The 14,048-nt window shown below is 32.1% G+C and overlaps 1 protein-coding gene across 1 annotated transcript; it reads left to right on the top strand.

Annotated features, from left to right (window-relative positions):
* Positions 1 to 4,379: 4,379 nt before the first annotated feature.
* On the top strand, positions 4,380 to 8,379 carry LOC118043820 (calcium-dependent protein kinase 26). The gene is made up of 7 exons (XM_035051906.2): positions 4,380 to 5,876; positions 6,302 to 6,445; positions 6,543 to 6,695; positions 7,223 to 7,338; positions 7,476 to 7,643; positions 7,729 to 7,953; positions 8,120 to 8,379. Exons 1-7 carry the CDS (start codon positions 4,973 to 4,975, stop codon positions 8,243 to 8,245), a joined length of 1,836 nt encoding a protein of 611 aa, XP_034907797.1. The 5' UTR covers positions 4,380 to 4,972; the 3' UTR covers positions 8,246 to 8,379.
* Positions 8,380 to 14,048: the final 5,669 nt, after the last annotated feature.

Below are 14,048 nucleotides of genomic sequence, written 5' to 3'. Positions count from 1 at the left end.
TAGCAATGTTTTACATTTTCTTCTTCTGGTGAGGTTTGTTCCACGAGGACGGTGGTGATCAGGTCACAGTGAAGGAAGACCGAAGAGGTCCATCGTGACTGCCTCTGAAAGTAAGTTATTGCAGATTTTTATTATTTATATTTTGGTTTCTGTTTGGTTCCTGAGAAAAAGAAATGGTGATGATCGATTTAACTTTTTAAGGATTGATTGTGAAGATGGAGTGGCCATTTCCTCATTTATGCTGTTACAGTTGATGGAGAGGAATTCCCCCCCCCCCCCCCCCTCTTATTTTAAAAGAGTTTATTATAGATACCCGAAGTCTAGGATGTCATTAGCTTCAAATAAAAGGCTTCAATTTCCAACCAATAGCTTCTTTTCCCATAGAATAAACAACGGTGGTGTTTAAGGAATAAATTCTGGGAAATTGGTGGTGAAGAAGGATTAGCTTCATGGTAGAGCATTAATGGTCACTTTTGGTCATGCAATGGGAGGAAAGGCCTTGCCTTGAACTCACTCATTTCCGAGTATATCTGAACAATTATAAGACGTGAAAAATGGTTTTAGTTTTGTGGAGGACGATAGAATTATAGTTCCTATATGAAAATGTGGATTTGCTCCTGTCCCTGTTTTTCTGGCATTAGGAACTGTTCAGTGTGTCTCCTCCAAGACACATGAATTATACGAAATGCTCATACATCTGGGCAGCTATCCATCTAAGGTTTCAGGTTAAGCGGTGGCTTTAGGTTCAGGGATGCTTTATGGTATAAGACATGGGTGGTGATGCAGATGGAGCAGTCACTGGGGCAGTGAATAACTAATATACAAGAGTAGCAAGGGAGGAGATAAATTTTGGAATAAATGCTTTCACCCGAGTCTTGTTTCGAGTTGACTTTCAAGTCGAGTTATAAAAATATGATAATAATTATTTTTATCTATATATCGATCATTTTTATCTGTGACTCAGGTCTTGTTCCGTGGGTTAACTTTCAAATCGGGGTTTAAAACTATGATAATTACTATTTTTATCCTTACTTTGACCTTGTTCAATGGTCAGTCGGACCTGTAACTCAAGACTTGTTTTGGATCCATTTCCTAAGTTAAATTTTAAAATTATGATAATAATTATTTTTATTATTACTTGTTTTAGCTAGATAATTTTAGAATTAAGGATTTTTTACAATGATATTTTAAAAATAAAAAATATTATTTTAAAAATATATCCACTATGTACGTCATGAAAATATAAAAATGCACTTAAAAAATTATAAAGATAAATTTATTTTTATATTTTTATCTTTATTTCTTCAACTAAATATATTTATATCTTTATTGTTTTTATATTTTCCATCTTACGGCAGCATTCCACTGAAAAGGTTATGTTCGCTTGGTCTTCATGCTTCGCTTTGGGAATATGGTTTTGTTCACACATGAGATTTATGAAAGTACACAACCTCCTTTTCCCTTGATTTTATGTACATTGATTTTGAAACTTGTTTTTGTTTGAAAAATATATTAAAATAATATTTTTTAAAAATTTATTTTTAATATTAATATATTTAAAATAATTTAAAAATACCAACAAAACTTAATTTAAAATATAAAAAATATTAAAAAATACTTTTAAAATATAAAAACAAATAGAATATATATCTGCCGTCAGATTTTTATCCATTTTTCCATGAGACAGCATAATCCTGCTTCCTTGAGCCAGTAATAATCAATTAATTTGCAGTTTTTCTTTGTTTGCATGTGTTTCTTCATAGAATATTTGCTGATCATTTGATTGCAATGACTGTTTAGGAGATGCTAATTCGGTAATTCCTAAGCATCGATTTATTGCTGAGCAATGGAGGAATATCACATCAAGTTAGGAGTAAAATTTGATCATAGATTTTGACCGGCGTCTTTCAATTTAGTGATGGTTGAACTGAAGAAATAACGTTTAGTCAAAGCTTTTTATTTATTTATTTATTTTTATTAATATAAATATTCAGGTCAGTTTGTGCGTATCTCGACTAATTCTACGGGTCCTAAAGTTTTAGTCAAAGCTTTTTTATTAACGTGGATGTCCAGGCTAATTTGCGCGTACCTTGACTAATTCTACAGGTCCTGAAGTTTTAGTCAAAGCTTTTTATTTGTCCCTGTGGCTATATTTTTAAAAAAATTAAATTTTTATTTTTATTTTTTAAATTATTTTGATATACTGATATAAAAAAAATTAAAATATATTATTTTAACAAAAAAATATACTTCAAAATTAACCATTATTATCACAATGCTTAAATTCTAGGCTCAAAGGAAACAAAGCAAAAATCTATTAGCTTCATTGATGATGATGATGTGGATAATAAATATTTGGAGCACATATTGAGTCCAAGACCATTTCTACGTGAGTAATGTTATATGTAATGAATTTTTATTTTATTTTATTGAACAGATTCAATGACAGTATTGGTAATTTAATTTAATTTTTTAATCATTTACTTTATGTTTCTATTCATTATTAATTAATAAAAAATATTTTTCGTTATTTATGTGCATCCTCCTAAGATTACATCCAAAAACAGGTCGAGAGGTCAAAGCCTCCACATGAGAAAAACTAATGCGGATGCTGTAAAGTCCTGGATTGATCATCCTCCTCCTTCTCCTTTTTGTGTGTGTATATATAAAAATATACTTGGAATTGTGATAGCATTTATATAAAAAATACATTAAAATTTTATTTTATTATTTTATAAAAATTATTTTTGATACTACCATATTAAAACAATATAAAAATATATTTTTTAACAAAAAAATTCAAAATTTGAGAGAAGTGATACATGGTTTTATAAAAGTGTTTCAGCGACTAATTTTTAAAAATATAAATTAAAATAATATTTTTTTTATTTTTAATAAAAACATAAAAAACAATAAGGCACATGAAAAAAAAATTATTTTTAAACAAAATTTAAATAAAAATAATAATTCACGAAGCATCTTTTAAATCACCTCTTCTTCTGCTTATTAATGATGGGAAGACTGACCCGATAAGTCAAGCTACAAACCAAACTTACGCATTAAGTAACATGATGGGATGCATTGTTTGTCCTTTCATCTTATTTTCTCAACCATAATCAAGCCGTCTATCATGACAGGTTTTGGACTAAGTAAATATAATTTTTGTCAATATTAGATTTACTTGGTTAAACTGGTCAATAGTCAACACAGATAAATAAAATATGTGGCATCAGCAGAATACTACCGGCACATGCCGGCTGCCGGCCTGCGACAATCCCAGCCTCACTCAGATCCAGACTGCCCAGCTGCACAGGCCCTTCTACAAAAACAAGAAGCACTTTCACCAGATTTTCCAAGAAGTTGAACACCCTTAGACAAATTTCCAAAAATAAATAAAATAAAAGGAGAATTTAGAAACATTTCAATCTCAACCATCAATTTCCGAATGGACCCACCATCTCAAAATTCAAAGTTCAAACTATACTGTATATTATGAGTACGATTGGTAATGAGATTTCATCTGTATTTTTGTTTAAAATATAGATGTAACCTGTTTGATAAAGAAAATACATAGTTTATTGTATATAGATCCTACAAAATGCTTTTTCTTGTACACTGTTCATGCTAAATTTAATTAGCGTGAACAGTGTAGCTAGTTGGACAGGTTCCGACAAGATCAGTTTCGGTTCAAAATCTAAAATACATTGAACCAAGTTTGACCCAGTAAAATAAAAATTATTTTTTATTTTTTAATTGTGTTTTATTTGAAAAACTAGTGTTTAACATTATTTAATGACATTACATAAATTAGACAGAGATCGCTTGATAACGTAACATTTACATAATTTAATCGCAATCCCAATTTTATTCCTGATTATATTTTACCTGATATTGTTCCACGCTTAAGAAACCAAAAAAACTGAAGTCCTTATATGATGTATTTCATACGTGATGGAATTGTAAATAGTTTAATGGAACAATAAAAATTATTTTATATAAAGTATGATTTATTTCATGATGTCATAACAATAATTAAATATATAATATTTAAATTAAAAAAAAATCAATATTAATATATATTTTTTAAAATTATTACCATCAATATTAATATATATTTTTTAAAATTATTTTATAACCTCAATTTCAAAAATATTATTAACTAAATACATTAAATTACTTTTTATTTCAACTATAGTTTTAATTAAATATATATAAATATTAAATCAATTTCAAATAAAAATATTTTTTATAAAATAATAAATACATTAATTATCACGATACCAAATACACTAGAGACTAATGCATTAAACGCGATATTTTATACTCAGGACGCAAATTTTGAAAGTTTCCAGCAGAATAAACGGTCTTTCTTTTCCACCTTCCTGCCCTTTTCTGTGACACAATGGAAGGAAAAGACTCTAAACAACGTACGTACTGCATACCATTTAATCTCTGTCAGCTCAAACATCCTTCTCAAAGCTCGATGAGACCTGGTAAAAACAATCTGTCAACACCCGCGCATAGATTCTGTCTTGTTCTTCAATTTCTCCTCCCCTGGTCTCTCTCGTTTTTTTTTTTTAATGGTTTGCTTTCATGACCCTAATTATTTTATTCTTTTTTTACGCAATATTATTCAATCACTGGACGTGGAATCCTAGAATCTGTCCTCTATATGGATAATATTATCCAGATTGCAGGGTTGAGTGCATTTGTGAGGGGGGCTCTGATAGTTTTTTTGGGTTGACTCTTGTGTGTGAATGCGAATGTCAGTTTTGGAGCACACAATTAATAATTTCCAGTTACAGAATTCTGTGTTTGCATACATTAGAGTAAGAGGGAGTTGAGGAATCAAAGCGTAGTGTCAAACTCTTCTGATCGGTGAAGGTTTTAATTTGATTGTGTTCCCTTCAAAATCACTCGGCCTTTTAGAGAACAAAGAAGTGGGGTCTTATTATATGATAGAGAACTGAATATGGGGAATAATAATTGTATTGGATCAAGGGTTTCCAGGGATGGTATCTTTCAAACAATCTCTTCTTCTGTTTGGTGGGCTCGATCGAAGGATTGCTTGATCACTATGAAAGAAAATGTTGATGGGTTGTCCTTGTATAGAGTGCAAGAACTTCCTTTCCATGCTCAAAACAAGCCTCCGGAGCAAATGAAGATAGCTAGGGAAGAGATAATTAATCAAGTACCATCGCCTCCAAAAACAAAGGAAAATGCAACTGTACCATCGGAGATTATCATGGAGGTTGAAGAGAGTAGACCGGCAAAGCCAGCAAGTGAAAAGGAAGTGAAAAAACCAGCAGAGCCCACGAGACCAAATAAGCCTCTCGTTAAGAGGACACCAAGTGCAGGACTGCAGGTAGATTCAGTGTTGAAGACAAGAACCGGTCATTTGAGGGAGTACTACAACTTGGGGAGGAAGCTTGGCCGTGGTCAATTTGGGACAACTTTTCTTTGTGTGGAAAAAGCAACTGGAAAAGAGTATGCTTGCAAGTCGATTGCGAAAAGGAATCTATTGACAGCAGATGATGTGGAGGATGTAAGGAGGGAAATTCAGATAATGCATCACCTGGCAGGGCACCCTAATGTTATCTCTATCAACGGGGCGTACGAAGATGCTGTGGCAGTTCATGTTGTGATGGAATTGTGTGCTGGTGGTGAGCTCTTTGATAGGATTATTAAGCGAGGACATTACACAGAAAGAAAGGCAGCTCAACTCACTAGGACTATAGTTGGTGTTATAGAAGCCTGCCATTCCTTAGGGGTCATGCATCGGGATCTCAAGCCTGAGAACTTTCTCTTTGTCAATGAGCGTGAGGATTCACCTCTCAAGGCAATAGATTTTGGATTATCAGTATTCTTCAAGCCTGGTATGTTTCCGACTTTCAGTAGCTTTCCTTCTTTTGAAATCATCTCACTTGCTCACTTCCCAGTAATGCTTGTAGTTGGTGCATTAATCTCCATTAGATCCCACAAGAGTGTCGTTCTAACTCCAGAGAAAAAACTGAGCATTAATATTTTTCCCATGGTCTATGAACAATAAATGAAGTCCATAATACAAGGAAATGCACAACTGAATATCCTCTGCTTCCAATTAGAATAAATATAAAGGACTCCAGATCTTTGCGTGTTAGGGAAGTAGCGTCTAACTAACACATGATCCCTATGTTTCTCATGTACATAGATTTTTTGTCGGTGATGATATACAGCATTATTTAAGAGGATCTCATCTCTTCTTTTCCACTCATGAATGATATGCTATATATAGTTGAATATTGACAGTCCTAAATTGCAGGGGAGATTTTAAATGATGTGGTTGGAAGCCCATATTATGTTGCACCTGAAGTTCTGTGCAAGCGCTATGGTCCAGAAGCAGATGTTTGGAGTGCTGGAGTGATGGTTTATATCCTCTTATGTGGGGTACCTCCATTTTGGGCTGGTGAGAATTTTCTGATGTCCGTTACTTCTAAGGTATATTCATAGTGTTCTCAGCAATTTGATTTCCTGTTCTTGTTCTTTCTTTGATTATGACATAGAAAAGGAACATGACATATTTGAGGAGGTCTTGCATGGTCATCTGGATTTCACATCAAATCCCTGGCCTAAGGTCTCTGCAAGTGCAAAAGATTTGATTAGGAGAATGCTTGTCAGAGACCCTAAGAAGCGACTTACTGCCCATGAAGTTCTTTGTAAGTTGTGATACATTTTCTCAATTAGTCTTATTTTCCTCAATCCAGCTTTTTATCACTGAAATATATATGAGATTGCTGAAATCATAGGACTCATAGTGGGTCAAGACCCTTGTCGTTAGATGGTATGAGGAACACAATGAATGTTATTTCATATTATCATAGAAACGATGAGTCTCTATTGCTGAAAGTTGTGGGTTAGGATGCCAAATTGCTTGTAATTAGTTTTCTGATCAGAATATATCGATGATCTTGAACAAGTATGATTTATTTAGATAGAATGACCTGCTTGAGTTAAACTCTCACCTGGTTCATCGCCAGTTTTCAGTTTCTGGCCTCATGTGGCACCTCTAGATAGGTGGCTTTTGATTCATGTGATCAGATGTGTAAACTTGATATAAATAATCAATTTATTGTCTATTATCATCTCAGCAGAAAGATTTTCTTCTGCATTCATTTGTTGCAGCATTGAAGCTCTGCTGTACGTGCCAGTACCACTGCTGAACGTAAATTTTGGTTCCCTGCAGGTCACCCTTGGGTTCGTGATGATGGGGTGGCTCCAGACAAGCCTCTAGATCCTGCAGTATTAAGTCGCTTGAAGCAGTTTTCTGCAATGAACAAGATTAAGAAAATGGCTCTTAGAGTAAGTCTAACAATTGCATCCTCGCATATTTAATTCTACATTTTTTGGTCCTCAAACCATTGAAGTTGTTACCACTCGCGAATTGTCTACTATTATTGTAAATGAAGAGTGCAAGTTCTTAAATCTATTGCCCACAGATCATTGCCGATAACCTATCTGAAGAAGAAATTGCTGGCTTAAAAGAGATATTTAAGATGATAGACACAGACAATAGTGGTCAAATTACTTTCGAAGAACTCAAAGTAGGACTGAGAAGATTTGGTGCAAATCTCACTGAGGCTGAAATTTATTCTCTACTGCGAGCAGTAAGATCATCCAACTACTCAAGTACTGTCATTATGCTAGCTGCTGCTCTTGATCTTGACCACAATTTTTGTTTCAAAATCGCAGGCAGATGTTGATAACAGTGGCACAATAGATTACATGGAGTTCATAACTGCCACATTACATTTACACAAAGTTGAAAAGGAAGATCATCTATTTGCAGCCTTCTCATATTTTGACAAGGATGGTAGTGGCTATATCACCATAGATGAACTCCAACAAGCCTGTAATGAATTCGGCATGGATGACGTTCACTTAGAAGAAATGATTCGAGAAGTTGATCAAGATAATGTGAGCACTTGTTTATTATTAAGATGTTTCCATCAATTAAAGAAACTATTTTCAATCTGCAAAAAACATTTTGACTGCATGTGTGCGCGAGGGCGTATCTGTGCAGGATTAATGCTTGTGATATATGGCAACCTTCATTGATTATACTTTTGCTTTGTGTTTACAGGATGGTAGCATAGATTACAATGAATTTGTGGCCATGATGCAGAGAGGCAACACCGAATTGGTTAAGAACGGTTTACAGGGTAAGAATTTAAGCATTGGATTTAGGGAGGCCCTATCAGTCTATTAACCTGATGATGAGCTTTTCTTCTGGAAATTAATAATTTTTTCAACTCAACACATTTGTATTGCAAAAAAGACCGCATATGTATATCCTTCTTGCAAGCTAATGAGATCATAGAAAACCTTACAAAAATTAATTCATTTTCAAAGCTGGGGACATGCTGAAAAGTAGAGGATGTTGATGTGAGAACACTAGCCCTTTGTCGGGTTTAGGAGCTCCTGCGGTGTTTAAGTTATCATTGATAGCGGAGAAAGTGAGCTTTAGAAGGTTGTGTTGTCCGTGTTACATAGCTTAAATAAGATGGTGTTTTCTTATGAAAAAAAATTGTGAAGGAGATGGTTGCTTAGAAAAAGACTTCCCTCGAGATTTAAGGATGTTTTAGCTCACGTCAGTATGTATATGCAAGGGGTTGCCCTCATTCTAGGTTTTGTGGGCTATGTAATGATAATGGAAATAATGTTTAGCGGACAACGTGATTAAGAGGGTGTTTGAGAGTGTGGTAACGGTTGCTTTTCAAATAGCTTTTCGTGCCGAAAAGCATGCTAATAATTTTTTTTTATTTTAAAAAATTTTTTTTTTGATATCAGTACATCAAAACGATCCAAAAAGTACAAACCACACTCAATTTTAGCAAAAAAAAAAAAGAAATTGAAATTTTTTGAAAAGCAGGTTTGACCGCAATGCCAAACGGGCACTAAGATACGTGTCTTCATTGTATATTTTATTCTTGTGATCGAATAAATATAATAAATTTAATTAAAAAGTAATGTATTTTTAATAGTTACAAGTTAGAGTTGTTTTAAGGTCATTAAAAATTTACATGGTTATTAACTTTAGAATAAATTAGTTAAGATATTACAAATTGCTTTAGATATTCACATGAATTTAAAAAAAAAAATGCACTTGAGGGTAGTAGATAGCTTCAAGATATATCCGTTTGATCTAAAATTAGACTTACATGAGATCTCGGCATGTTATCTATTTGGTGCGTTGTCTTGAAGAGTTTCTTGGACACCCCAAGTTCAAATTAATGGTGGGTGTTATAAATTTGTTGGGTAATTAAGGCTACTAGAAGCCCAAATCAATAATTTCAACTCTAAAAGAGCATTAGACATAAATGGATATGAGTTCATATAGATACTAGGATGTCGAGTGAACTTCATACTCTTGGGCCTGTGTCTTTTAGGCTCTATCTTGAGCTACATGACATTTGTCATGGGATTGAATTTTGAGATTCTAGCTCAATTACACATATATGTTTGGTATTGTGATAAAGGGTATTTTTTATTTAAAAATATATTAAAATAATTTATTTATTTTATTTCTTGCATTAACAATCAAAATTATATAAAAAAAAAAACACTAAAAAAAACATCAGATAAATTCACTTTTCAAAAACACCTAAAAACAAAAGCTGCTGCAAAGATTTTCCATTTCGATCTTGAATAATACTCCATTACTTCTACCAAAACTTAATATCAATACTGATCCCCCACTTCAAGGTGTGAATCTGGGCTGATAAAGTGGGATAATTCAGATAAATAATGGATTGATTAGAAGCAAACTATTTGCACGATAATGTTTTTTTTTTTTTTTTAATTTTCGTCCACGAAGTTGAGGGGTAGGTTTCAATATCAAGCTATGGTTATGAATGTATGGCATAAACGTGTGGAGAGAATAATCGAAGACAATCATGGATACCTGAAAGGCATCTCTAATCTTGAAAGAGGCAGCTCAACTTATATGCTGGCGAGGAATGTCAGAGACCCGGTCGACACTGTTACTCAGCCATCAATGGCCCAGCCCCAGCTTTAAATGCAGGGACAATCTTTGCGGTATTATTCAAGATCGTAATGGACAATCATAGAAACATTTAAAAAAAAAAAAAACAATTTTAAAAACTAAATTTATTTCGGTTAAGATGATATCACGTTTACTTTTATCCCCTCAAGGTTTTTTTAAGTTTTTTTTAAAAAAGAAGAGCAAGCATGTATGGGTGGGCCATTTGATATTCTATACATGACAGCCTCTTTATTATTGCTGCATGGTTATTTTTTTTTTTAAAATTATTTTTATTTTATTTTTAAATTATTTTAATATGATATACCAAAAATAAATTTTAAAAAAATTATTTTAATAAATTTTTAAATAAAAAATATTTTAAAAAATAATCACCCGTGAAACTATGAAATACTACTTTGGGTGAAACTATGGAGCATTACTTCGGATTAAGACTAGAAAGGCTACTCGGAAATTTTTAGGAATACATTATATATATATTTTGTACCGTGTATATAATCTCATAAATGATAACACAAAGGGCAGTCGCAATTCATATGATATTTAGCATTATTGGTACATGCAGGGGTGAAACTAGAAAATTTTAATTGGAGGTATCATTATAAAAACTATAAGTTTGGAGAGCAAATATTTTATTTTTAGAGGGGTTAAATGCATAATTTTTATGAAGAAATTAAAAATTTAAGGACTAGAATTAAATTTTAAAAATACTTTGAAGACAGGATTTATATATATAGTGCTATAAATTTGGTAGACAGTGGATGATGGCCATGCGTCCGTTAGGAAAACCGACGCATCTTCATGAATGCGGACATTCTAGTAGCTAGTTAGAGAATGTCTTAAGAAAGTGTATTATTTGTTTTTTAATTTTAAAAATATTTTTTAAAAAATTAAATTTTATTTATTTATTTTAAATTAATATTTTTTTGTTTTGTCAAATCATTTTAATATATTAATATTAAAAATATTTTTTTACAAATAAAAAAAATATTTTAATATATTTTAAAATAAAAAATATTTTAAAAATAATTATTACCATGTTATCCCACACTATAAAAAAATCCACTTGTTGAGGAAAAAATAAGTATCTATTCTCAAACACGGTGGTAGAGAGAGCCGAGGGCAGGCCAGCCTTGCTCAGGAATGCAACGTGCCACCCAGAAAATCCTGTAAACTACAAATCCCCAAGAAAATCAATGGGGCCCAAAACGTGGTAAATGATTGAACTCTTAAATCCAACGCCTCCGATCGTCTATCTCATCCTCAACAGGGAAACTCTAATCTTCAACGCGCTGGCGGTTGGTGTTCGCGGTGTAAGTGGGGTCCACTTGTATGTTCGTTGGGCTCCAACGTGACACCAATCATGTTGCTTGGTCAAGCCACGTCATATAGGGTGACACTCCCACTTGTGACCCTGTAAGAAGTGGGACCACCATCCAATGAGAGCTCTCTCACATCCCATGTTGTGCAACAGCTTCCTCTGTTGTGTTCAATCATTGTCTTCCCTGTACTTATACTCTAATGCCCTTCCTCGCTAATTATTCTATATTACCATAATGCCCCCCGGCTTTTCCTCTCTTCTCTGCTTATTGATTGCTGAGAGATGAGTCTTTAATTCTCCTCGGTTATTGAGTGTTTGCTCTGATTCTTGCGATTTTTTATTCTCAAAAATAAATAAATAAAATGGTAACGTCACAGTAAAATCTCCCTTGATTGGTTTCAGACACGTGCTGATAATGTCTTGATGAGCATTGGGGGGTGATCCGTTGTTTGATGCCATAAATAAATAAATATTTTTGGAGTGGCACCCAGCTAATTCAATTTGAAAAGAAGCTTTATTTATTTTATTTAATTGGGAAAAAGACAAGAAGTGACGATTAATATAATTAAGGAAAGTATTTGGCATTATATGTGGGCTGGCAGTGATTTCAGGCAAGGTAGATTAATTTTGTGGTTGATTGATTATGAACGAGACATATGAGAGAGAGTGTGTGTGACCCATTCAGATCTTGCAGGAGAAAGGGTTGATTGATTACAATAGAACCAACGACCCCCCACCCATGATTGATAAATGTCTTCTGCCACACTAGAATCAATTTTGTATAATGTACAAAAAGATGTTCAAGTAATGATTGTTTTTAAAAATATAAATAAAAAATTAAAGATTAATCTAGCATTGACTTGGCTGGATGAAATAAACTTAATTAATTGAATGATATAATAAAAATAAAGAAACAATGGTAGATAAAAAAAAACAATAATTAACTATAAAAAAAATAGTTGTTATATCATATTCAAGAGAAGAAAAAAGAAAAGCATATATTCTATCATATACACCGCCACACAACAAAAAATAAATCATCAAGACGATTCTAATATCATTGTGAAAGGCTGCACAAGATACTAAAATAGGTCGCACATGTTGTCAAAGCAACGACCCAGCAAAGCAAAGCAAACCAAACCAAACAAAATATCATAAATTAAGTATCTCATGCTTATATTTAATCAATTAATTTAATTTAACTCAAAATATTTTATTTTTATAAAAAGCTGAATTTAACAAAGAATGACAAATAAAAAGACTTAAGATAGCTCGAGTCATTTTCAAAATTAATTAAATATATATAGGTAGCAAATAAAAAAAACAGAGTTGAATCTCCAATTAAAAAAATATTGAAGGATAAAATTAAAAAAAAAATATTAGCTTAAACAAAGGGAAAAAAAACAAAACAAAACAAGCAAACCTGAACGAATCTCTTAAATCTAGGTTAATCTCTCAAACTCTTAATCCGTGAATTCTTAGAACCGAGTTCAATTAAGAAGCTGAATTCCTAACCAATTTAATATCGAGCGATGAAATCAGAAAAAATATCCATTTAAATTTTTTTGTCAAGTATAAAAAATAACAATCAAAAGAATGAGGATCATATCTAATGGGAAAAAAAAAAGAGTAAAGAAAGTTGAAATAGTAAAAGTTTTAAAATTATCTAAAATAAAATAAATAGCTATCAAAAGAATAAAGATCCAATCACAGAAAAAAAATTGGAGGGTAAAATAAAAAAGTAATTAATTTTATAAATTATTTCGAATAAAACATATAGTAATTAAAAAAACATAGACCAAATACAAAGGAAAAATAAATTGAAGGGTTGCTTTGAAAATTTAAAAATTAGGCATGGAAATCGAGGAAAAAAAGAAGAAAAAAAATGGGGAAAGAAGAAAAGGTCATTAATGCCAGATCAAAAGTTAGTAAGAAAAACACGCTGTCTAGAAAAAAAGGGGTTACCAAAACGATTCCAACCACATCAATGACGAACATCTTTGTTCGCTGTACCCGCTACTTGAAAATAGCAGAGTGATGTATGCCTTAACATATATAATGTATGCCAGTTAAATTGTTATATATTTTTATATTTATTAAAATACAAAATCGCCTCTAAATCATCTTGATTATAACTAAAAAAGAAATAAAAAGTTAGAAAAGATCTTAGACGTTGGTCAAAGAATTTTTGCTTTTTAATAATGATTTAGTCACTTTATTGTGTTTTAAAAAATTGAAAACTCAAAAAGACTATGGACATCAATTAAATAAGTTTTGTTTTAAAAAATAATTTAATCATTTTATTATTATTTAAAAAAAAATAAAAAAGACCAAGATATACCTGATTAATAAAAAAAAAATAAAATTACCCCTACTAACTAATCCAATTATTTGTTTTGAAAAGGAATAAATTATAATTGTATTGTTATAATCCAAATTGCAAACTACAATGAGAACTATTTCTAGCGATTGTAAATTTTTTTACGGGGAGACAAAATAGTGTAGAAGATGAGAAACTATTAAGGTTTTTAGACTTTAGTAAGGACCACCAAAGCAAAATGACCACGGAAATACACTAAACAGAACAAAGAGAAAAGGGTCGGGAGGCAGAAGGTACAGTAATTGTATCTTCTTTTAACTACCTGGAAAGCTCTAGGTTTCTCTTGAAATGATGCCATTAATAGACTT

The sequence above is a fragment of the Populus alba genome, chromosome 6 (genome assembly GCF_005239225.2).
Source record: "Populus alba chromosome 6, ASM523922v2, whole genome shotgun sequence".
NCBI lineage: Eukaryota > Viridiplantae > Streptophyta > Magnoliopsida > Malpighiales > Salicaceae > Populus > Populus alba.
The sequence above is the reverse complement of the archived record's forward strand: the minus strand, read 5'-3'. Positions and strand labels throughout refer to the sequence as shown.

Bases quoted from the DNA above. Each gene is read 5' to 3' on its own strand.
- LOC118043820 (XM_035051906.2), top strand. From the start codon at position 4,973: ATGGGGAATAATAATTGTATTGGATCAAGGGTTTCCAGGGATGGTATC. The intron at 7,339-7,475 runs GTAAGTCTAACA...TATTGCCCACAG, and splicing joins TTAAGAAAATGGCTCTTAGA to ATCATTGCCGATAACCTATC. The intron at 7,644-7,728 runs GTAAGATCATCC...TCAAAATCGCAG, and splicing joins TTTATTCTCTACTGCGAGCA to GCAGATGTTGATAACAGTGG.